The sequence below is a fragment of the Otolemur garnettii genome, unplaced genomic scaffold (assembly GCF_000181295.1).
Source record: "Otolemur garnettii isolate 467f Iridium unplaced genomic scaffold, OtoGar3 scaffold00006, whole genome shotgun sequence".
NCBI classification, from domain to species: domain Eukaryota; kingdom Metazoa; phylum Chordata; class Mammalia; order Primates; family Galagidae; genus Otolemur; species Otolemur garnettii.
Window position 1 is genome coordinate 26,381,930 of NW_003852401.1, and position 26,199 is coordinate 26,408,128.

The 26,199-nt window shown below is 35.4% G+C and overlaps 1 protein-coding gene across 2 annotated transcripts in view; it reads left to right on the plus strand.

The window, feature by feature from the left end:
• Window positions 1–26,199, plus strand: part of LOC100956021 (COBW domain-containing protein 3) — a 52,767-nt gene that overhangs the window by 13,007 nt on the left and 13,561 nt on the right. Inside the window, exons 5-10 of one of the 2 annotated variants that reach the window (XM_012813752.2) lie at window positions 6,347–6,406; window positions 7,612–7,649; window positions 13,705–13,751; window positions 16,466–16,552; window positions 19,128–19,172; window positions 23,918–23,974. In XM_012813752.2, the coding sequence (XP_012669206.1) occupies window positions 6,347–6,406; window positions 7,612–7,649; window positions 13,705–13,751; window positions 16,466–16,552; window positions 19,128–19,172; window positions 23,918–23,974 (334 nt within the window). The remainder of the gene's footprint in view (window positions 1–6,346; window positions 6,407–7,611; window positions 7,650–13,704; window positions 13,752–16,465; window positions 16,553–19,127; window positions 19,173–23,917; window positions 23,975–26,199) is intronic. The other variant, XM_023508199.1, reaches the window with a different exon arrangement.

The following is a 26,199-nucleotide window of genomic DNA, read 5'->3' on the forward strand; positions in this document are numbered from 1 at the left end:
TTTGAGGTTGCTGTGAGCTATGATGTCACAGCACTCTACCCAGGGTGACATAGTGAGACTCTGTCTCAAAAAAATGAAGTTTGCTGCATTGATGGACTCTTTATCATGAAAGACTTCTCTGTAGCATGTGATGCTGTTCAGTTACATTTTATCCATAGTAGAAAGTTCAAAATTGGCACCATTCTTCTGCCACTGCTTTATCAACTAAGTTCATGTTATATTCTGAATCCTTTGTTGTCATTCAATAGTGGTCACATCATCTTCCCAGGAATAGATTTCCCTGAAACTGCTTTCTTTGCCCATCTATAAGAAGCACCTCCTCATATGTGAAAGTTTTATGATGAGATTGCAGCAATTGGTTCACATCTTTAGGCACTGACTCTAATTCTAGTAGTTCTCTTGCTATTTCTACCACATCTGCAGTTATTTCCTGCTCTTTAAGTCTTGAATCCTTCAAAGTCATCCTGAGGGTTGGAATCAACTTCTGTTCATGTTGGTATTTTGACCTCCTCCCATGAATCATCAGTGTTCTTAATGGAATATAGAATGATTAATCTTCTTCAGAAAATTTTTAATTTCTCAGCAGAGGAATCATTGTCTATGGCAGCTATGGCCTTAAAAAATGTATTTCCTAAATAAGACTTGAAAGTTGAAGTTAGTTTTTGGTAGATGGGCTTCAGAATCGATGTTGTGTTATTAGACAAGGAAACAGTGCTAATCCCCGTGTACATCTGCATCCGAGCTTTTGGGTTACTGCATACATTGTCAGTGAGCAATAATATTTTGAAAGGAATCTTTATTTCTGAATAGTGGGTCTTAGTTGTGGACTTAAAAAATTCAGTACACCATGCTGTCAATAGATATGCTGTCATTCAGGAATTGTTTTTCTGTTTATGGAGCATAGGCAGAGGAAATTCAGCATAATTCTTTAGTGCACTAAGATTTTTGGAATGGCAAATGAGCTTTGGCTTCAACTTGAAGTCATTAGTTGCATTAGCCCCTAACAAGAGAGTCAGCCTGTAATTTGAAGCTTTGAAACCAGGCGTTGATGTCTCTAGCTACAGAAGTCCTAGATGGCATTCTTCCAATTCTTCCAATAGAAGGAGGTTTTGTCTCCATTGCAAAGTGTAGCTCTTTTCATCAGTTATCTTAGCTAGATCATCTGGGTAACTTGCTGGAAAACTTCTGTATCTGCACTTCCTATTTTACCTTAACACTTTTTTTTTTTTTGCAGAGACAGAGTCTTACTTTATCACCTTTGGGAGAGTGCTGTGGCGTCACTCAGCTCACAGCAACCTCCAACTCCTGGGCTTAGGCAATTCTCTTGCCTCAGCCTTCTGAGTAGCTGGACTACAGGTGCCCGCCACAATGCCCGGCTATTGTTTGTTGTTGCAGTTTGGCCAGGGCTGGGTTTGAACCCACCACCCTCTGTATATGGGGCCGGCGCCCTACCCACTGAGGCACAGGTGCCGCCCTTACCTTAACACGTTTATGTTTTGGAGATAGCTTCTTTCCATAAACCTTAGGAACCACCCTGTGCTAGTTTCACACTTTTCTTCTGTACTTCCTTACCTCTCTCAGCCTTCAGAGAATTGAAGAGAGTTAGGGCCTTGTTCTGGAATAGGTTTTGGCTTAAGGGAAGGTTGTGACTTGTTTGTTCATGAATCCAGGCTACTACAGCTGTCTTAGTCCATTTTGTGTTGCTTTACAGGAATTCTCGAGGCTAAGTAATTTATAAAGGAAAGTTTTATGTGGTTTTGGTTGTGCATACTGTACAAGAAATATGGCACCAACATCCACTTCTGGTAAGGGCCTCAGACTGCTTTTACTCTTGGTGGAAGGGATCTCAGGCTGAGGAAGGAAGCAAGAGAGAAGGGGGAGGTGCCAGGGTCTTTTTAACAATCAGCTTTTGGAAGGAAGTGACTGTAAAATTCACTCAAATCCCCCATCTGCCAAGAGGACATTAATCTCTTCATGAGGGTTCTACCTCCATATCCCACATCACCTCCCATTAGACAAGACATCCCACACTGGCCATCAGATTTCATCATGAGGTTGGGAATTTCTCCTTGTCAGCAATTAGGCCATTTTGCTTTCTTATCTTTCATGCATTCATCAGAGTAGCGCTTTTAATTTCCTTCAAGAACTTCTCCTCTGCATTCACAACTTGGCTAACTGTTCCCTATAAGAAGCCTAGCTTGCTGTCTGTCTTTAGCTTTCAGTATGCCTTCCTCACTAAGCTTAATAATTTCCAGTTTTTGATTTAAAGTGACAGACATGCAGTTCTTCCTTTCACTTAGAGGCCATTGTAGAGTTATTAATTGACCTAATTTTATTTTTATTTTATTATTATTTTGGGTTGTTTTGCAGTTTTTGGCCAGGGCTGGGTTTGAACCCGCCACCTCTGGCATATGGGGCCAGTGCCCTACTCCTTTGAGCTACAGGCACTGCCCTAATTGGCCTAATTTTAATACTATTGTATCTCAAGGAATAGGGAGGCCAGAAGGCAGGGAAGGTCAGTGGAGCAGCCAGAAAACACTCATTAAGTTTGCCATCTTATATGGGTGCGGTTCATCTTTTAATTGCCTAAAACAATTACAATGGTAGCGTCAGACATCACTGATCATAGATCATTATAACAGATGGCATTGTAATGAAAAAGTCTGAAATAATGTGAGAATTACCAAAATGTGACACAGGCACAAAGTGAGCACATGGTGTTAGAAAATTGGCGCTGATAGATTTGCTTAGTGCAGAGTTGCCGCAAATCTTTACTTTGTGAAAAATGCATTCTCTGTAAAGTGCAATAAAGCGAGGTACAAGAAGGTGTCTGTACTTGTATGAGTTTGGGAACGCCTCTTCCATGAAAGAGGGTTTCCAAACTGGCTGAATATACAGAAATAATTTTATAAGGATGGATTAACATTCTTTGTCCTAATTTTAATAATTATTAATTCCGTTTACTTGACTCTAACAGAAGAAAGAGAAACTGAATGGTACATGAAGGAATTTGCTGAATATCACATGCCTGCTTCTTCACCAAGAGATGTGAATTAAGGAAAAACAGATTACAAAGAACATGAAGTGGACAAGTTGGTTTTTAAACTATGTGATTAGATTTTAGAGGAGTATCTATTGACTCCCTAGCATAAAATTAATGCTTTCACCATCTGCTTTTGGTTGATTGTATTCTTCGTTATGTCATGAGGTTTCCAGCATTTACACTTTTTCATAATCTCTTTAGTTCTATATTTAAATAGTTTTAGTGCTCATTGTCACTACTAGAGCTTCTCCATTTCTGAGTTAATCCATCTTCTGATGGAGTGAATTTTATTGTTAGTACTTCTTTCAAGTTATAAGAGCTGCAGTCTGTGAATTCTTGTATATTTCATTCTTCATTGCTTCAGAATAGTTGTCTTTTGTTAACATACTTGAAGGAATACTTAGCTAGCATACAATTTCTGAACCACAATTTCTTCCCTTCTGAATATTATTTTCACATATATTGCTCCATAATCTAGTATATTTTTGATTGGCTGTTATTTTCCTTTGATTATGTTTTCTCCAGTTATTGTATCAAGAAAACTTTGTGAATGCTCTAGTTTAGGGATCCTCAAACTTTTAAAACAGTTCACTGTCCCTCAGACTGTTGGAGCGCTAGATTGTGGGCCCTGGGACAAGTCAGCTGCTAAGCAGGACAGGCAGTGGTGGCAAAAACACCCGGTGGGCCGGATAAATGTCTTCAGCAGGCTGCATGTGGCCCACCGGCCATCGTTTGAGGACACTTGCTCTAGTCTTTTGAGAATTTTCTTTGATTTCTTAGATTATGTTCCTTCCAAAAAGAGTGCTTTGCCACTTATATGCCCTATTCAATTTTTGAATTTTTTTCCCTTCTTGCCTTTTATCTTCTTTTCTGTTTTTCTCTGCTGTTGTACATGTCTATATGTGTTGTTCTTGAACTAGCAGACAGAGAACTTCTATTTACATAGAATGGGAAGATATGATGTTGATGAAGAGTGTTTTTTAATACCCTGCTCATCTTACCCAACTTGTTTTTCTCCTGAGCCCAAGATTGGAATCTGGGTCTTGCTGAAAGTTGGGGGAGAGCAGTGGGAAAAGGGGTGACTGAGAGTCTGATGGGGCAATGTGGCTTTTAGGCTGTGCTCTTGAAACACCAAGTATTCTCTTTTTGGGTTTGTTCCAACTGCTTAGGAGTATACATCCTATATGTCATGTGGGGTTATAAGTGGACTTAATTGCTTTACTTTGCTTTGAAGCCCAGAAAGTAACCTTGTCCCCCAATACGTGGAGCTAGTTAGAAACTTTTAGTCTTGACTTTTTGCTGTTGTTGACTTTTCTCTGCAGTGTTTATTCTTCTCTCAGTTCTACTTCTTGCCATTCGGCAAGGTATTTCGGATAAGTATCAGGATTTTGTAAACTATTTCCCTATAACCTGTTATTTGGGATAGGGAAATAGAGTAGGAAAGACCAGAGTAACATAGGACTTTGTTTCTTATTTTGATGGTCACTCTTCAGAATTTATGGCAGGGGGTTATATCATTGTTGCTGGTAAAACTTTGGCTTTTTTGTTTTATTTTTTATTTTTTCTATTTTTATTTTATTAGGTCTTAAAGTCTATAATCTAAGTCAAGGTTAGTCTTGGCACAAGTGACATTTTGGGTTGTATAATTATTTGTTGTTGGGGTTCATCCTGGGCACTGTAGGTTGTTTAGCAGTATCCCTGGCTTCTACCCACTAGATGCCAGTAGCTCTTCCCTGCGAGAAATAATGAAAAATATATTCAGACATTGCTGGGTATGACTTGGAGAGAAAAAGCACCTTGATTGTTGAGCCACAGATTAACTTCATTTGCTCACCTTCACTCTTGCTCAACACAGGAAGAGTGAAGGGGAGTGAATGAAGTTAATCCAAATTTTAAATAGTTCCTTTCTTGTTAGTTTGGCAGGTATTAGATCAAAGGTAAAAGCTTTAGATTTAGAGTAAAAGCTTTAATGCAATCTTACAGTTCAACTTGATATGTCAGTGTTAATGGTAGGACCGACAAGCTGTTCATCTGAATAGAAATCAATGAACTTTTAAAAATTTAAAATGATGTATGTATGATGTTAGGTATTATACTGAGTGAACAAATTAATAGTTTTGTATGACTTATTGTTTGGAGTAATGATACAGTAGATTTACTTCCCTCCTCTCATTAATTAAAATCATGTTTTTAGCCAAGAAAGTGAACAAAATTCTTATCGGCAATTCAGTTGTTTCCCGTTTAGGAGACTGACACTCTTCTGTTCTAAGCTAAATAATTGTCATGGTAAAGTAATTTCCTTGAAAGGGATGGACATTGATTCAGGCCCGGTTACTCACAAATCCTATTTCAGTCAAATTGGAAAACTATTAAGTTTTTGGGAAAAAATCAATAGATATCAGGAAACCATTAGATCTTGTGGCCCTTGCTATATCTTGCATGAGTAATCACTGTAAACAGCTGACAGGTATTTCATTGTTGACACAGAATGATGCTTGGGGGAACCACATCTTGTCAGGGTAGGTGGACGGCTTCTGACACTGGAATGAGTTCCGTTATCCTTGTTTTTCGCCCTTGCTCATTCTTTTGGACAGCCCTGTCACTAAGTGGGCCTGTGATATTCGGAAGAATCCAACACTTCCTTGCTGTCAGTTTTCTTTTTCTTGGGCTGGGGCGTGCTAATCAGGGCGCATGGTTTGGTCCTGAAGCAGTTTCAGTCAAAAACAAGTTTTAATTTCTTATTTAGAAATAATTTTTCCTCAGACCCAAATTTTATGCCAGTATGACATAGTGCGAAGATTAATTAGTATTAGAGTATATGATTTTACTATCTTTTCTACAAAAATTACAACTAAATTTTTTTGAATGAGTGATTTTGGAAATTATCTGTTTTGTTTTGCTTTTCCTCTAAAAGGGTAATTCATCATTGTGACCTGAATGATTATCATTTGTAGGAGATGAGAAAATAAAAATAGGTTTGTACATCCAGCCATAATGCCCAAATTATTTCATGTTATCTGTTGGTAAATTATTATGGCAGTGGTAAAGGCATGATGTTTTGTTTGTAGGTGGTTAAGAGTTGGGTTTTGTCTTTTTTTTTTTGAGGAAAGAGGGAGAGGGGTAGATGAGGTGTAACTAGTAAATGGTTCTGTCACTGTGATTCCCATAAGAAGATAGGAAACCCAGATGTAGTTTGTATACGTGCTTAACTGCTAATTGCATTGGAACAAATTTAACCATGAATAGAATCATGTTTTTCAGTTTGAAGAATATTTTTATATGATGAATATTATATATTTTCAGGTGCTGTGGCCTCTATCTTTTGGGTTGATGCTGAATTAGGGAGTGATATTTATCTTGATGGTAAGTTAAACAGTTTTGTTTTTAAGTAAATTTTAATTTTTACGTCATTCCTACGATAATTTTAATTCTTTGCATTCTTTATTTTATTCCTACTATAATTTTAATTCTTTGCACTTGTTTAGTTTGATGATAAAGTCAGTCTTTGTTCATACACATTCAAAAGCCTCAGACAGTGATAGAACTGGGCATCAGGTCTTAATCTTAACCTTTTAATTTAGTGCTTGGACTGAAGTTTTCCTTTGAAAATACTGTACAGATTTCCTATATCCTCTGTTGTTTGACTCCTGCCCTGCCAATCATGTTAAGAGCTTTTTGTTTTATTTAGCAGGCAATGTGAGGGCCATGTTTGTGCTTTCATTTTCCTTAAAGATGAGAATTAAGCACATCTTCCTTTCCTGTATTTACCTTCACACTTTTGGGCAATCTAATTTGTAAACTTACAAACTGCCTTCATTTAAGACATATTAGAAACTTCCTTAGTTGAACAATGATGTTTTCCCCTCTCTTTCCTGCTTTTACCTTTTTAAAGACTAAGGGGTGAAATTTAAGAATCATTGAAGCTGGGTCCTAGCATTGGACTCTAATATATGTGGCATGTAGCTGGTTGAATTGCTTAGGCATCCTCAAACTCATTCTGCTGTTATCATTTGAAAATTATTTAGCATATATTCAGAGATTGCTAAACTAATCATTTGGAAGCGTAGTTATCGTGCATACTATGTAAAACATTTTTATGAGTTAGTTTTGGTGAGATATGTTAGAAGATATTCTAAGATGTCTTTTAAGCAATAGTATATATATTGTCTTGATTTTGATTATGTAAAAATGAACTAGAAATAACCCGTCTTATGCAATTTATCACATTTGATTTTATATTATAAAATTTGTGTTATGTTTTGAGTTATAAGGTTTTTAAATGCCAGGGAAATCTCATTTTCTTAGTTGTTTATTTAGTTTTTAGAATTCTTTATCTTTAGTACCTTAAAACAATACTGGGTACTCAGCACATATTTGAAATGTGTTGACTTATTACTGGAGTGAATTTAATCACCACATTGGCAAGAGAAAATAAATACTTTGTTTTATTGAGTAGTTTTTGTGAACTAAAATAGTAGATTAATTTTAACTTTTCTCAAGTATGGTTGTATGACATTAATAAACACTCTTTCTTTTAAAAGGTGATTAAAATGTTTATTTCTTTGTAGGTATCATAACTGTTGTAGATTCAAAATATGGATTAAAAGTAAGTTGAAAATTGTGATGAGCTCCTGACTGTTAAGAGCTAGGAATGTGGGGATTCACTGAATTATATTTTCTACACTTATATGTGTTGAAAAATTTTTGAAGATATCAGCTGAATCCACTTTTAACTGATATATATATATATTTTTTTTTGAGACAGAGTCTCACTCTGTTGCCCCAGGCTAGAGTGCATTGTCTTTCTTTTCTTTTTTTTTGAGACAGAATCTTTCTCTCTCCCTGGGTAGAGTGCTGTTGTTCATTGCAACCTCAGACTCCTGGGTTCTCAAGCAATCCTCCTGCCTCAGCCTCCTGAGTAGCTGGGAATACAGGCCACCACAGTGTATGGCTAGCTTTTCTGTTCTTAATAGAGACAGGGGTCTTGCTCTTGCTTAGGCTGGTCTTAAACTCCTGAGCTCAAAGGATCCTCCCACTAGTATTACAAGCATGAGCCACCATGCCTGGCCATCTGTTTGAAACTTTCCTTTGTAAAAATCTTTTTCATCTATTATCCTGAACTATAGATGAAGTTTGTGTGTATTTTATTATTTTGTGTTTTTAAATTCAATATTTTTAATAAATTACTCAGGTTAAATGTCATGACAAAATTTAGAATTATATTTTGTAATGAGGATAAGATTGGGATAAAGTTTGAGGATGTATAATTGCTCACTAAGATTCAACCCTAATGCTGGTAAGTTTTTCTGTTTGATAGAGGAAATTGAACTTAATAAAGCATGTGAGATTTTATTTTCTTATTAACTATGAATATGTCAAGCACATGCTGAAAATAGATTTTTAATAAATACCTCTTTAATTTGGAGAAGTTAGGATTCTTACCTGGGATTAGTAAGGAGAAGCTCCCCATTAAAAGGCATCCTGCCTTGTATGGTTTTGTTACCTGCTAAGGTCCTCAAATGCATTTAAATGAGATTCAGTTTATAAAATGCATTTAGTGAGAGTTTTAAAAACATGTGGTTGCATAAAGTAAAATATTGCTTCTCTACTTTCCAAGTAAAATATCACTAAAGGCAACAGAGAATGAAATTATCCTTTGTCCCACCTTCCACCCCTGTCCCAATCTGGGAGTGTGAACAGGCCCCAAAGTAATAATTTCTTAGAGGTTTAAATTCATTGTTTAGAGATTTGTATCAGTTTTGTATTCTACCCCATAACATATCTAAACTTACTAGTTTTAAAAAGTATTTCTTCTGCGGCTCAAAGGAGTAGGGTGCCGGCCTCATATGCCAGAGGTGGTGGGTTCAAACCCAGCCCTGGCCAAAAACTGCAAAAAAAAAAAAAAAAAGTATTTCTTCTGAATCCTCAATGAAATTATGCTCTAGTCTAGGGAGCTAAGTCAGGCTTATCAAATGCCTACCAATACCCTTTTATTGACCCTTTGTTTCCCTCATCAGTAGATGCCCTAACTTGAAAAGTTTGGAAAAATAATTGCTTTTTTAAAGTTTAAAATCTAAATATACTAACAATGCCAAGAATCAAAGAAAGATCTCATATACAGTATAACAGTTTTTACTCAGAAAAACTTGTTTTTTCTGATTGTTCTGAAATCATAATATTTCTATCAAAACATTTATGGAAGTAGCAAAAAAGCTCCAAATTATTCATTTTGAATGTTTCTTATAGGTATGTTTGCATTTATCTTTACAAATTTATTACCAAATTTGATATACCTATCAGATATATAGCTGCTGAGACCTTTTGTTTTTTTTGATAGACTTAAAGTGCCATGCCAAAAGTAAAACTCTTTATGTATTTTATGATTACAGGAATAATTTTATATGTATAGTTGAGCATGGAGAGGAGTTAGATAGAATCTATTACCAGCATGATAGGGGCCAAGAAAACAAAGCAACATTCTGAATAATGCAAACACAGGAAACGTTTAACCTCCTGCCACCTTGATAAAACCTTTTAAATTATTAAATCAATATACCTACACAAAACTGACATACTGTCAGGATAATGGAAACTTTAGATTTTCTAAGTTGGATGCCAGATAAATAACTTTGCCTTTATATAAAGAATTTGCCAACTTGTCCAATTCTTCTGGTTGCAAAGCTTGACCTCAGTAGCTGCTTGTGATTCAGAGAATTCTGAGGCAGTACACGTAATGACACTTGGATAATGGACAGCAATTTAAGGGTGTCATGCTTCATAGAGCCAGCCCATCACCAGCAAGGCTGAGAAATGGTACTCTGTGGCCAGCCAGCCAAATTGAAACTGAAGTGGTAATTGATATCATGGGCTATCACTCTAATGGGATTGTCACCCATTGATCTGAAATATTCATTTTTTAATCATGGGCAAAGAATTGGACAACTTAAAATGACAGCTCTCTATTCTCGGGACTTGACACCTAGGCTACTGACATTGTTCTTTTCAGTTCTACAAATGTGACAGCATTTAATGCAATAGAATCAATGAATGAAGTTATGCGGAAAAGGTCAAGTGAGAGGTCTCTTTTTGGTTCTTCTGTTATATTGCACAGGCTGTTGAAACAGTTCAGTTAGAAAACAGTTTAGATTGTAAAAGGCCAAAAAATAAATAGACTGACATTATGCAATAATCGTTTTAAAGCTAAAATAGTGTTAGAACCATAACCAAACCATTTGAAAGAAATAGTTTACTACTGCTGCTGCTTTTTGAAAATAATAACTGACACCCTTGACCCCAGATTTATTTCCACTTTGGTTAGCAGCAGTATTCTTTTTTAGACAGTGAGTTTAAGATAGTTTTTTCTTTTCTTTTTTTGGTCCAGCATGTTTATTTCTGCAGAATAGGACACACTATAACCCTTCAAAAGTCATGACCACAGTGGTGCTATTTCAATGGGTTCCTTTGTTTCTCCTTTATTGAAGTATAATTAACAAGTAAAATTTGTATTTTTTTTTATTTCTTATAGCATAACTGTGTACATTAATGCAATCATGGGGTACAGTGTGCTGTTTTCATATACATTTTGAAATACTCTTATCAAACTGGTTAACATAACCTTCTTGTCATTTTCTTAGTTATTGAGTTAAGACATTCATACTCTGCTTTTAGAAAGATTCTCTTGTACCCTTGTAAAATAAATCATAGAGGTGACCCCACCAATCACCCTCCCTCCCCCCATCAATCCCCCTTACCTCTCCTCTCCCAAATTTGTATTTTTTAAGGTACATGACGTGATGTTTTAATGAATGTATACATTGTGGTACAAATACATCACCTCCAGAAAGCAATTTTGGAACTCTTTTTCTGGAATCGCTATTAGAGCTGTCCTTGCACAAGGATTGACAAGTAAGTTCACAAATTCACCCTAGAAAACTTGCTTTGAAGAGTGGCCCAGGTGTGGTGTTGGTGCATAGCTGCCCAAGGAGAGTGCATCCAAGGTGACTGTGGTGATATTCAGCATTGAGTTTGTAGTGCTTTTTCTAGGATGAGTTTGTGAACTGTTTGACCTTGTGTGTGTATATAAAAGTAAAATAAATTTTTTTCTTTCATTTGCCTATACAAGTAGAATTAAAATGCCAAAATTTCCATTTTGTTTTTGCTTTATAATTGAACGTCATTTGACTTAATGACCACATGCTGGAATGTATTATGTGGTTATTAGAGACTCTTCTTTCAAATAGCAGATATTTTAGACTTTTTGCAGAGTTTGACTAGGGGAAGTAGGAATTTGCGTAATGGAATCTGAAATGAGAAAATAAATGTTACTGTGCATTTATCTTTTAATGTTTGTATGGCTTTCACAAGTGCATAGAACAGGGAATTTATCTCTTTTGCTATAATATATATGATTCTAATATATCATTCTTTTACATATCTAATAAGAGATATGGTTGGTTAATATATCATATTCTTAATGGAGTTGTACATATTGGTGGTCTCTTATTTGGGAGGATTTTTGCTTATTTTTATATTTGATATTTTCTAACTGCTGGGAGGTAATAAAATGTTAGTCTACCACAGTTAGCCTTGAGGTGAAAATCCTAATCTCTTTAGAGAAGTAAACATATTCAAAACATTGTGAGTTACTTTGTGAAACTATCATTTTATTGGTTCCATTTAGGTATGGAATTCAAAAGCATCTGTAATTCTTTTGTTGTATCTTTTTTGTGTCTCACCAACTCACAGCCAAAATAGCCCTGCCTTCATATGTATATTAAATAAAGCTTCCAGAAGGTCAACCATGCAATAGCTTGAAAAATATTTAAGAATTTTAAAAGAATTTTCTATATTACAGGATTGTTCAGAGGCAGATGCCTTGCCAAAAAAGTATTATTGTTAAGTAGATTTACTGCTGACTAGGAAGTGATTTGTCACTGCATGTTATATGGCATTTTTTAAATAACAACAGTTATGTATCTGTGTCAACAAATAGGGTGTTAACTACAATTCATTCAACAAGTATGTATTGAACCTGTGTGCCAGGCACTATTCCAGGTTCTGGCAACAACCTTACTCTCTAGAGGCAGAGTATATATAATAGGATTCATTACAGCCGTGGACCAAGATTAATTATGAAGAATATTAAACTTGGTCTTTTGGCATGGAGTGAATTTTGATACAAGACTCTCCACATTCTGTGACTTCCGTAATTGCAGAGTGATCTGCAATTGAATTAATAAGATTGTGCCCAATGTGGAAATTGGTATATCATTGCCATGATTTTTAGTTTAGTTTTGTTTTTCTCAAAATAGAATTTGGCAACTTTGAGACGAACAAAATTGTTCTTCTGTATACTTCTACATACTTAACTGAAAATATTAAATCAGAGTCCCCCAACTTGCTTTTAGGCTTCAAACTGTCCAGATATCTTTAATGATTACCTCCCTATAAATTGTGAAACCGGTTTGGCAAAATGATCTTAAATGTAATTTTTAAGTAATCTTTATGTGTATGTTCTTATGTGATTATTAATGCGTTACACCGTACAAAAGACTGATTTTATATGACATAAAAGCCTTTCATAACGACTTAATTTAAAATTGTTTATTTTACATCTATAAGCATGTTTTCAGTTAAAAAAAAAAAACAAAAGCCCTGTGCTGTTATATAAATATATGGTATCCTCAAGGTGAGGTTGATGGATTTAGTTTTTTCCTTTATAAAATGAAATAGCCATTTCCCGTACAAGATAATACATGTAAAAGGATTCAGTAATTCATCAAGTTCAAGTCAAATATAAAGAATATTATTATAATTCAGTTGCCTCTAAGCCTCAGAAGCAAGCTTTTGACAGGGAACATCTATTTGAAGGTTGAGGTGATGAGGGAAAAATATTTTTCTAGAGAACTTTGTTGCATTGATGACCTTAGGGATATATATAAGATTATGGGGGAAAAAAAAAAAACAACTCTTTGCTTTCAGAGAGATGAAAACTCTTTGTTAAAATATTTTTTTGGATCTAGCCTGACTCTAGAGAGCAGTGAAATAATCAGTTGCGTTGAGAGACCAGTTCATTCAAATGTGGGTTTCTAAATGATAACTGCTCTTAGGCTAGCATTAGGGCTGTATCCTTCTCACAGGTTATTTGTTTCTGGGGAATTTGAAGGGCCTGGTACTGAGCTCCTATTGTGTATGATTTGGGGGTGAGGAGTGGGACATGGGGGTGGGAATGGAGGGAAGTATACTAGATTCCAAGAAAGTATGATTTCAGGGGTTATCCCTTGTGAAGTAATGAATATTTAGAACAAGAACAGTTTTATAAAGAAGAATAGAACTAAAATCTGAACTATGATTCTTTGGTTTTATGACATAAAGAAGGGTTTTCCTTTTAAGAAACAGAAAAAGAAGGGCAGAAGTATGAAATCCTAAGCCCCTTCTTTCCTCTTCCAAAAAATCCTACTGGCTCACTGTAGAAAAAACTGCAAATGGGAAGAAAAATGTTTTCAGATAGAAAACTTAGTTCTGAATTTATATATTCTGTAATGGAACTTGTTAAAGTCTTTATTGGGGGCAAGAAAAATGTCTCCAGTGTAAAATCCTTTGTGTTGAATAGCTTTTCTGTTATACCACAGTAATGTTTTTCAAACTTTGTTTTTCTTTAGCATTTAATGGAAGAAAAACCTGATGGTCTTATCAATGAAGCTTCTAGGTATTCATATTTAAATTATATATATTAAGTATATATTATATACTAAGTATATATAGTAAGTATAATTAAGTATATATTAATTGCGGGCTAATTAGGAAGCAAAAATCACTAATATGAAAACCATAAACAAACTTAAGAAATGCAACCATATAGTCAAAGACATTTATTTTCTTTTTTCCCCACAGTTGAATTATTGCTATGTATTTATAATGGTCTAATAACTAAAATTTTACTTAAAACTAGTTTTATTATAGCATAAAGTGAGTGCTGAAAACAGGAGTCCTTTGTGAGGAACTCAGGAAATATTAACATTTAAAAATATTTTCTTCTCATACAATTTATTTGGAATTGAAGATTATAAAAAATAGTTGGCTTCTTGAACAGCAGTTCATTTGATTTCAGCATTTACTATTCAGAATAATAGAGGAACAATATGGAAATAGGTTTAATATGTAATAAATATAAATTTAATTTACATTTTTTGAGATTTCTAATTTCAGATTAATATGAGAGGACCGATGATTAGGTTACAGTGTTTGCATTTGCTCCGTGAAGTCTCTGTTGTAGTTGTGTCCTGCACCCGAGAGGTGTGCCATGTACTCTTAACATTGTGCCCTTTAGGGGAAGTACACCAATCCCCCTCCTTCCTTTCTTCTCCCTCCTAACATTTTAAAATTTAAATACCTTTATATTCCTAATTATCTTTAAACTTATAAATATTTAATTTGGCTATTCCGAACTATTCTTGCCAGTGGGATAAAGGTTTGGGGATAGGTAACAGTCACTGACTATGTTTCTGAGTTTAAGAATGTGGCCCCTGGAATTTGGTATGGATCAACCAGACAAATAGTAAAGACTCGGCGCCTGTGGCTCAAGCGGCTAAGGCACCAGCCACATAAACCTGAACTGGTGGGTTCAAATCCAGCCTGGGCCCGCCAAACAACAATGACGGCTGCAACCAAAAAATAGCTGGGCATTGTGGCCGGCACTTGTAGTCATAGCTACTTGGCAGACAGAGGCAGGAGAATCTCCCGAGCTCAGGAGTTGAAGGTTGCTGTGAGCTGTGATGCTACGGCACTCTACCCAGGGTGACAGCTTGTATGGTACTCTGTTATTTTGTCAGAGTACCTAAATACTGCATTTGGTATATAATTATGATTAAAATTTGCGTGAACGTAAATATTTTTGTAACTTTTCCTTATGAAAATGTGCTTATTATAGGACATATAAGTAAGCTAAGTAGAAAATAGCAAAATGATGTAAAAGCCAAAAGAAAATTAAACATACAATTCCCTCAATTTTCAGATCTCAACTGTTTATATTTTGAGATGTTACACTTTCTGTTTTTATTCATATGAAATTTACTTAAAAATTGGATTGTATTGCATTAATGTACACAGCTATCATCTAATAAAAATAAATAAATAAAAATTGGATTGTGGTATACATATTATTGAAAACTGATTTTTCAGTGGATTAAAATTAATTTAGTTTTGAGAATTTAGTTATGTTCTTTGAAATGTAGCATAAGACTAAGATTCGAAACAGATAGTGATAAAAATTTTGGATGGTGCCTGTGGCCCAAAGGAGTAAGGCACTGGCCCCATATACTGGAGGTGGCGAGTTCAGTGCCAGCCCCGGCCAAAAAAAAATTGCAAAAGCAAAAAATTTTTTTTTTCTGAAGAAGTAAAAATTGATAGAATCCCCAGCTTTAGTACTCCTAATTGTAGAAAATTGAATAGTTTTAATAATCTGTTTTGTTATGTAACATTCTGTTAACTGGACTCTTGTGACTTGAATTTCTGCATGTCTATTTTCCACAGATAATATACAGTATAGTTATAGTGATGAAGAAGATACTTGTGCAAGATCCCGGTAGATCTTCCAAAGTATAGTTTTTTGGGGTTTTTTTGCAGTTTTTGGCTGGGGCTAGTTTGGAACCCACCACCTTCAGCATATGGGGTCAGCGCCCTACTCCTTGAGCCACAGGCACCACCTTCAAAGTATAGTTTTTAAACTGTTTCATGTCATGTCTAATGTTAAGTGAACTTGTTCTGTTTCTTTGAAAATTATGATAAATATTGCAAGAAATGTTGTACAAACTGTATTAGATATCTGAATTTTCTGCTTTTCTTTACAAAGAAAATGATAAGTTAAATATCATCCTTTTGATTGTAAACATTTTTGAGCTTGCCTTTGTAGTTTCAGAGTAGCAAGTAAGAGAACTTAATAAATGCTTTTTTTTTTTGAGACAGAGTCTCACTATGTCACCCTTGGTAGACTGTCATGGTGGCACACCTTATAGCAACCTCCAACTCTTAGGCTTAAGTGATTCTCTTGCCTCAGCCTCCCAAGTAGCTGGGACTACAGGCGCCTGCCACAACGTCCAGCTATATTTTGGTTGAAGTTTTCATTGTTTAGTAGGCCCGGGTCAGGCTTGAACCCACCAGCCTCGGTGTATGTGGCTGGCGCCCTACTCACTGAGCTACAGGTGCCAAGCCAACACTTTTTGAATAAACAATATGAAATCTGAATTTATATGGTGATGAATATAATTCATCTATAATATCTGAAAAATAAGTAGATTAGGAATAAACTGAATCACTATTGTAGCATACTATATAGTTCTTAACCAATATATTGGTCTGCATGAGATGTTTCTATTTTGATGTCTTAACATTTTTCTTTTGACATCTGTTCTTTGTCTATTTTAGGCAGATTGCTTTGGCAGATATCATTCTCATCAATAAAACAGACTTGGTTCTAGAAGAGGATTTAAACAAATTAAGAACAACCATTAGGTACAAAATTATAAGTTTATACTATACAAAGTATTTTTGCTGTCACTATTTGCCTTGTGGAAACTTAAGGTTCACTGATGACCTGCCTCATGGGCCATTAGGGAATCATGTGTACTGTTGGCTAATTGACTGCTATGTAAAGGTAGTACGTAAAATTAATCCCCACTGCTTACAGAATAGAGTTTAGCATTTGTAGACTGATGGGTCCTCAGAGTCCATCCTTCCTTTCCTGTCTTCTCTTTGACTCTTTCCTAATGTCAAGCCTACCTGACTTTACCCTGGATGATCACTTTCCCATGAATATGTCTTGCTACATCTCTTCTTTACTCATGTATTCTCATTCAGCCAATCCACGAATTCCTTCTGCATCTTTGTTCTCTTGGTTGTTTTTTTTTTTTTTTTTTTTAAAGAATTTTATCCATTCTGTAGAACCTGTTCTCTCTCCTCTGTGAAGCCTTGTCGGATACAGGTAGCCTCACTTTTCCCCAACCCTCATGGACTTTGTCTTCCTTTCTGTCAACTATGCCTTGTCTTGCAACTTGCTTTAATGTCTTGGGTGTTGATGGTCAAGGATGAGGACAATGTGACTGGTACTCAAATGTGTGTTAAATGATTAAGCAGTCAATTTGCTGACTATTCTGGAGACTCCCATTGCCTTTGAAAAAGAAATGGACCTTTCATACAAAGTTAGAGGTCTTGGACTTTGTTTCTAATTATTTTGTGAAAACTGAACTAATAAATGGCACATATAGAGAGACATTCAGCTTATTATTGGTCATCTTTAATGTGTACAATGCTTTGGCTATGATGGCTCTAAATTACCATTCTTAGCCTTTATAACTTTTGCTAATATCAGGTTTTTAATCTGTAATGCCAGTTCATATAGTACATGTTATAAATTGAATCAATAAAAAGTAAGGCTCATTAGGAGATTTTTTGCAATGATTAATGATTTAGGAAGAAAAATTCATGCTTTTTCTGCATAATTTAATCTTATTTTAATGGTAATGTTTTTTAACTTTACTATAAAAAATTATAATAACGTCTCCATATGGAAGGCAGGTAGTATCGCATAGTATTGAAGATCATGGACCTTAGAATCTACTTGAGTTCTAATCCTTGGTCTATTTCTCACTGTGTTCTTAGGAAACTTATTTAACCTTTTAAAGCCTAATCTATAAAACAGGAATAATATTTATAAGTTTGTTTTGAGTATTGCATCAGACAATGTTGGTAAACTTTGCACAGTGTCTGACACAGTAAGTGCTCTGTTAGCTGTTATCATTATTACAATGTAGATTATATTTTCTTAGTAAATTCAAGCTATCGAGAATAAAAATATGGAAGAAAGAAAAAGATGGCTGATATTTTTTAAAAGTCTGGAAAGATGAAAGTGGTGAATAGATAGTACTCTTTTTGACTTAAATCTTGTGCACTATTGTGATATGCTAGGGAAAACCTCTATTTAGCATACATTTTTGATATAAAGGGAGTGATTATTATTACTGGGATTTTATATCTCCATATTGACTAAGCTTAATCACTGATGCTGGCAATATCGACTATTAGCCAACTTGTTAACAGTATCTGAAAAGAATCTGAAAGAAGCAGTTTGATAAATTACAGACCCTTTTGACTTTTATCCTCCAGTTACATCAGACTTGTGGTTGACTCAGAATTAAATTTGGTGCACTGAAAGAAGGTAAACGTGTTTAAGAGGAAATAGTCAGCAGATTGTAGAGTGTATTCCAAACAGAAGGTAAAGAATTTTGTAAAATGGTTGAAAGGAATAGTGGAGAGACTTGCCTCAGAATTATTGCATGTGGGAAGCCTTACCCGCATTCAAGAACAAACTTGAATAAGTAGCAGGCATTGTGGACAAGTAAGCCTAAAGACAACGGAATTGATGATATAAAGGTAAATAGGTGAAAATACACAATATGTTGGAAAGGATTTAACAAGACTTTTTGGTGGCATTCAAAGGGAGCCATATTCCTTTATTTCAGTATCAGAAGAGGGAGTATAGTCAGAATGAGTAAAGATTCTAGTTAGGGAACTGAAGGGATTATTCTATAAAAGAACCTGCGTATATGACTTAGAATTACTGTACATCCCGGGAACGAGCTGGATCAAAGCCCCTTATAACAGGTTTTTATTTATATTGTGTGTATAGTCATGTCCATAGTGTGTGCTTAAGGAAAAAGTTGGCTTTCAATCTTTACTCATATTAAGAACACTAGAATTACTTGCTATTTATAAATCATTCTTTTCTAAAGTAGACTTTCTCTTCTTGTAAGTCACAAAGTAGCCCCAATCTGTCAGTTCTATAGTAGATTTTTTCATATCATGTTTTTTTAAAGCATGAGTGGAATATACCTGATTTATGGTTTAAAGGAAAAGAGCAATTAAACTATAAAAAAGTAAGTTTTTCTATTTTTGTTCTTTTTTTTTCTATTTTTGTTCTTGTCTAGTTCTTGTTTTTGTATGCTTCTTGTTTTAGAAATAATGTGCTTTGTATGCTTTTTAAAAAAAATTTATAGATTTTTACCTTTTCTTATTTTTACATTTATTTCAGATCAATAAATGGACTAGGAAAAATTTTGGAAACACAGAGATCAAGGTACTTGTAAAAAGCTATTAAAGTTAAATGATTAATATGCATGATTCTAATATAAGAGAGATAATTACATTTTAAAAAGTGAGACCCCCAAAATGGTGTTTTGAATGCTCTTTATAAATTAGTTTGAAATATTTCGTTAATACATTTACCTCTCTTACTCAGACTATAGAGCCAGGATAATATGATATAACTGTGGTTTGCTTAATGGTTAAGAAACCAAGACTTTCACCTGCTTCAGTCCAGAAATCTGAAAAAGTATACTGAAGAGTTCAAATTTGAGGTATTTAAATGGATTTTTTTTTCTTTTTTTGAGACAGAATCTCACTTAGTTGCCCTGGGGTACAGTGCCATGGCCTCATAGCTCACAGCAACCTCAAACTCTTGGATTAAAGCAGTGGTTCTCAACCTCCCTAATGCCTCCTAATGCCGCAGCCCTTTAATACAGTTCCTCATGTTGTGGTGACCCCCAACCATAAAATTATTTTTGTTGCTACTTCATAACTAATTTTGCTACTGTTATGAATTGTAATGTAAGTATCTGACATGCAGGATGTATTTTCATTGTTACAAAGGGGTTGCGGCCCACAGGTTCAGAACCACTGGATTAAAGCAATCCTCTTGCCTCAGCCTCCTGAGTAGGTGGAACTATAGGCACCTTCCACATCACGCAGCTAGTTTTTCTGTTTTTAGTAGGGGAGGGTCTTGCTTTGCTCAGGCTGGTCTTGAACTCCTAAGCTCCTGAGTCCACCCACTTCAGCCTCCCAGAAGGCTATTTTTGGGTTGCAGTTGGGCCGGGGCCCAGTTCAAACCCGTCACCCTCGGTATATGGAGCCAGCGCCCTACCTACTGAGCTACAGGTGCTGGTCTAGCTTTTTCATATTTTTAAAACCTTCTTAGTGTTTCATAGTTGCCAGAAAATGTGTTATGTGAAAATGCATAGAATCTTTACTTTTAGATTCCTGATAAATTTTTTAATTAATTTTTGATTTTCATTTCCTTTAGGTTCTCTTTTTTGTTTTGTTTATACGGATGTGCCTTACTTTATAAAATAGATGTGCTCTTAAAACATCTGTGAAATGTATTTCTGTAGATTGAACTTTGTTTTCCATTGAATAGCTGTCATGGTTTCAGAACCTATGGGGGTATTTCATTAAGCTCATTTTGGGAAAGGCTAAGCAGGTGATAGACCCAGCAACATGCAGCCTGCAGCTCTGAGACTGGCAGCTGGCCGTCTAGTGCCACCCAGTCCTTAGTTGAGAAATTCTTTCTTTGGAAGTATAGCAGAGGCCTTAGCTGAGTGGCTTGTCTGCGATGGCAGAGATTAGAGGTGCTGACAGACTGCCATAAGCATCAGGCAGTAACAGCAGCAGCTGCGCGTATGCATGTGAGCAGCAGCGGGGGAACTAATTGGGTATGCATTCTCGGGAGCCGCTCATCTGCTGGCAGAGGTAGCGGAATGCCCCCAGTGGAAGGCCTCCATAAGCATGTACCGAATGTGTTCCTGCAGTTCAAACTCTGCTGTAGAAAATCTCTGATGATCTCACTCATACCATGAGCCATTCCTCAGTATCTTCTTCTTATGTCTATTTTTCCTTTCCCCTTAATTTTTCTCCTTAACAAAATGACATGCAAACAACTGTATAATATTTAAACAAGCTCTGAAAAATCATATCCATAAATAGATGGTTCTGTCATAATGGCATTTATTTGGATCATGTTTACAATCATATTAAATCAATTTTCTTTCTTTTTTTTTTTTTGATATAGGGTGTCACTCTTTTGCCCAGGCTAGAGTACAGTGGTGGGACCATAGCTTACAGCAACCTCAAACTCCTGGGTTCAGGGGATCCTCCTGCCTCACCCTCCCAAGTAACTGGGACTAGAGCAGGCACCACCACACCTGGATAATTTTCTATTTTTAGTAGAAATGGGATCTCACTCTTGTTCAGGCTGATCTCGAACTGCTGAGCTCAAGAGATCCTCCCGCCTTAGCCTCTCAGAATGCTAGGATTACAATTGTGAGCCACATGCTGGGCCCTTTTTTTGTTTTTATTTTGGAAATATCCTTGTCTACAGAAAGACTTTTATCTTGATTGGTTTTTATGTAATAACTTAGTGCGACATTTCTAACATTTTTAATGTTTGTTCTGATATATAACAGTCAATATGCAGTGATTAATTTTTGTTATTTCAAGTGGATGAATGAACACATGTATAAGATCTTCTTTCTTCTGTTCTTCAGTGTATCTGAGAATCTAGAGACTTTCAAAATAATAAGTTGCATTAGAATCTTTTCTAGTGTTGATCAGACATCCATAGTAGAATTCTTAACTCTTGAGTCATACATTGTTTATTGAATATTTTCCAAAATTCTTTGAGGCATAGCAACTTGAGTTTCTCTTAGGAGGTGGATTCCAGGTGGAGCTGTTGTCTGAGGTATGGAAAATACAGTGAGGAGGAGCAAGTTGGGTGGAGTGATGGTAGATGTAGGTTTAGAAAATGTAATTAGTTCCATTTTGTAAACATTTTTGAGTTTGAGGTGCCACTGAGGAAAGCATTAGGAAGTTTAGTTCTAGAGCTCAGGACTGAGCTATTGGACGGTATCTACCACTTGTAGATCCGGCCAGTATACGCTGTTTGTGAGACTCACTGGAGTTTGATGAGGTAGGTGACTGTTAGACAATGTCCCTAGAGTAGCAGCTGCAGTCCCACCCCACCTTGGAGAACTAAAAGCCTCTTTTTTTCATTCCCCTTTCCCTGGTCTTAGGCTCCTTAAAACAGTCTTTAGACATTAGGAAAATTGGAAGTAGCTCTTCTTCCTAGGGAAAAGATTAGGCACTCATGACAGAAATAGTTCAAAAAAAAAAAAAAAAAGAGGAGAAAAATGAACTTTTGAAGTTTTTTCTTTTTGTTTATTTCACTCTCTTATTCGGTTTAAAAATGATAGTAATGGTCTCTATTATTTAACATATTCTTTTTCTATTTCAATGTCTTGGAAAAGATCTGATGTTTTATCTGTAAAGGAGGAAATTAAATACATTTGATTCCATGGAAATTCGTTTTCCAGTCATATACCTTGAACGAGTGAAGAATTTATTTTTCATGGTGTTACTAGATTTGGGGAAACTTCATAGAAACTTTGATCTGGTAGGTTAGACTTCTTCTCTTTTACTCTCCATCGAGAGTTAAGTGAGAGACATTGATATTGTATTCTCTGTAGAGTAATTTGTCATACAGACCTGTTATTGATCCTCTCTGTTTTAGAAATACCAAAAGAATCTGTGTATAAAACAGAATTATCTCTAAATGACACGTATTCTCAGGGACCCTGTTATAGTGTAACAGTAGTTTACTTAGAAGCTCATGTTTCAAACTGAATTTAACATTTCCAAACTTGGCATGTGTAAACTTTGCCAAACTCTAAGCTATTTTCCAAAGTGAAGATGATAAACTTGGGGGGAAATTTTTGTTTATTTGTGATCTGTTTATATAAATATTTGCTCAACTGAGAGGGTGAAAAGAAATGTTTAATGATAAAACTTTGGTCCCTTGATGTAAATGATACTCAAAAATTTCTTCATGGGACATTTATTTCTTGCTTGATCATTTTCCCAATTCTGCTCATCCAGAATGTCTAGATTTGAAGTCTTATTACTGTCTATTAACATAGAACTTTGGACTATTCTTTTAATAAGATGGAAAGCTGTCTTGTGCCAAGTTAAGCATTCATAATCCAGCCGTATTGTTGCCACAGCATGAGTGGGGTAGACTTCTGAGAATGAACAAAGCAGGCCCAGCTGGTAGGTCTCAAGTTAAAGGAGAGACTTTTTCTTACATGTTTGTGCATTAAAAAATAATTTTGAATCTGACAGATGAAGTTTTGTTTCCCATGTGAGAAAATTTAATAAATGTTTGGCAAGCTCCTGGAGCCTAATTTTGAAATTTGATTATACTTTTGTCATTTTCTGTTTATTTCTTCATTTTAGCTTTGAATATGAGGAATCATTGTCTTCTGCAATTTTGTGTGTTTATGTTAAAATTAGAACTCAATCACCAGTCTTTATAAAGTTTCTTTTAGGTATTTAAACCAAACCTAATGCTGGTTGTGATACGCTGTTCTCATCTGATTTTGAATTGTTGCATTCCCAGTAGAGTTTAATTACCACTAAATAATTTTTGAGAGAAATAATGTCTACTCAAACAGAGCACAAACTGGGAAGTTTCTTTCTATACACAATTCCAGTTGAATGAATAAAATCAAACTACATGTAGCTAAGGATTTGAGAGTGACTTCATATTTATATGACTTCATATTTATATGTTTAACTCCACATATTTTTATATTACTTGTTATATCATGGGGGAGAATAAAAGAAATGAAAATTCCGGACATAATTTGAATGCACCTATACTACTCTGTCATTTCCATTTGTATTTCTTGTGTTCTTATGTTTCATCTTTTGAGTAATAAGCTGTTGGAAAAGTTTCTGTTCTTAAGTTAGATTTTTTTTTTGTGCTATAAAAAAATTTTGAAAAGCTCACAAATTTTAGGACTGAAAAGATAAAAACTGAAAACGAAACTGCTATAGCCTGGTGAAGCAATAACCAAGTAATTTTCTGCCTTGATCTTATACTGTTCACCTACTTTTATGAATTTTATATATAAAAAGTTTTAAGAGTCAAAAATCTTCTTGACTGGATGTGTGTTACAAAATTTCCGACTGTTCACTTTGGTTTTCTTTTAGAGTTGATCTGTCTGATGTATTGGATCTTCATGCGTTTGACAGCCTCTCTGGGATAAGGTATGTGTTCCTTATTTTGGTCACTTTTATAATAGCGGTACCTTTTTATTCCACAGTTACAGGAATGATGTGTACAATTGCACCTTTGATTGAAGCTTACTGTCCATTCCTTTGGCACATAAGACCATCCTTAGTTATGTTCTTGAAAGTTTGTTAATTGGTTATTTGGAAATCATAACACATTTTCCTCTAGAAATTATAGTAAACTTTAGAGACTAATTGCTAATATTTCTATACCAACCACTATGTATAACATTCTTTCTGTGGGAAAATGCATGAAATACATAGAAAATTTTAGGTTAGGGTAGTCACATAATTCTCTTCTCTCATTAATGATGGATCAGTTTTCTCTGGGGCAGGAGATCTTTTCATTGTGATAAGAACATTTAACATGAGATCTACTCTCTTAAATTTTTAAATATACAAAACAGTATTTTTAAGTATAGGCATAATGATGTATGGGCAGCAGATCTTTAGAACTTACTAATCTTATGTAACTGTATATTTGTTGAATAGCAATTCACATTTCTCCCTCTGCCCAGACCTGGCCACCACCATGCTACTCTCTGTTTCTGTGAGTTTGACTGTTCAATTACCTGATGTAAATGGAATTATGCATTATTCATCCTTCGTGACAGCTTATTTCACTTAGCATAATTCCTCAGGCTTCATACACATTGTCACATGATCATGGTTTCCTTTTGAAGGCTGAATACTATTCCATTATGTGTTTCTAGTACATTTATCTGTGAGCATGTGGGTTGTTTCCTCATCTTGGCTCTTGCAAATAATGCTGCAGTTGGAATCTTTTTAAGTCTCATGTATTGAAAGTGGACACCACACTGGTGTCCATTTTGAACTGGTGAAGCAGTTTTGTTTAAGAGTTGGCATGGTAAGGGGTTCTATACTTGAGACTTCTAATTCCCATTCCTGTATGTATTTCTAATTTTGGCTTAGCCATGCCTTTAAAAAACGAATTGTCATCTTCAACTGTTCCCCCCACTTAGTCTTTACATTGCTCACATTTAAAAAATAGCATCTAGGCTCGGCGCCCTATATAGCTCAACGAGTAGGGCGCTGGCCACATACACCAAAGCTGATGGGTTCAAGCCCAGCCCGGGCCTGCTAAACAGCACTGACAATTGCAACCAAAAAAATAGCCAGGTGTTGTGGCGGGTGCCTGTAGTCTCAGCTACTCGGGAGGTTGAGACAAGAGAATCACTTAAGTCCAAGAGTTGGAGGTTGCTGTGAGCTGTGATACCATGGTAGTCTACCGAGGGTGACATAGTAAAACTCTTGTCTCAAAAATAAAAAAACCAGCATTTAACTTGCAAGAATAGGGCATGACAATGTTTTACCATGTTTGACCTCTTTTACCTTATAAATTGGAGTTTAAATTCACTTTTAGTTTGTAAAAAAAAAAATGTTTGAGATTATTTCAGCACTTAGAGGTATGGGATATGCAGGGCCAGTTATCTCCTTCTCTGTTTAGAATCTTAAACCTAGAGTGAACTTGTAAGGTGACAGAGTCATTCGAGATGTCAATTGAGTTCAGTTGAGAACTGTTTATTTCACCTATAGCCTCTAGTGTTGGAGCAATAGCTTTTTAGAGTAAATGAATAACAAGTTAAAATTACAAAGATACATTCAGAGTACCTGGTAAAAATTAACATTTGCCTTTCTAGTCCCAGTTGGTAGGAAGGCAACAAAGTTTAGTATACTTGAATTACATGTCAGCGATTAGTTTTTTTTTTCTTTTTTAATTCTTATATAAGGTCAAAATGACTAGTTGTTTCTTGGTGGTAGAAATAGTTTTATCTTTTAAGGCCGCTCGGTACAAAGTTGTGAAATCTCCTTTTGGCATTCAGGATCCTTTTCCCTCATGTGAGCTTCGGGTGCCCAGTATCACTGACGCTTGATGATATGGATTGCGTGTGGAGCATGAAAATCACTCAGACGTATACTAAGTGTTTTCATACAAAACCCTTGTGCATCTAATCTGAAACGAAAGACTTTCACTTTTTGGTCATTTTAAAATGTTCTTTTTTCCCTTCTTTGTTGTGATTTTACTAGGGAGATAGAGTGGCTGAGGCTGTCACCTAATTCTAGGTGTGTAAGAGCCTTTGTCTTTGCGATCTGTATCTGAGATGATGAGAAGTCTAGCCAGCCAGGCTCACCTTTATCTTGCTGACCCTTTTCTTCTCCAGCACTTTTCATTTGCTTAC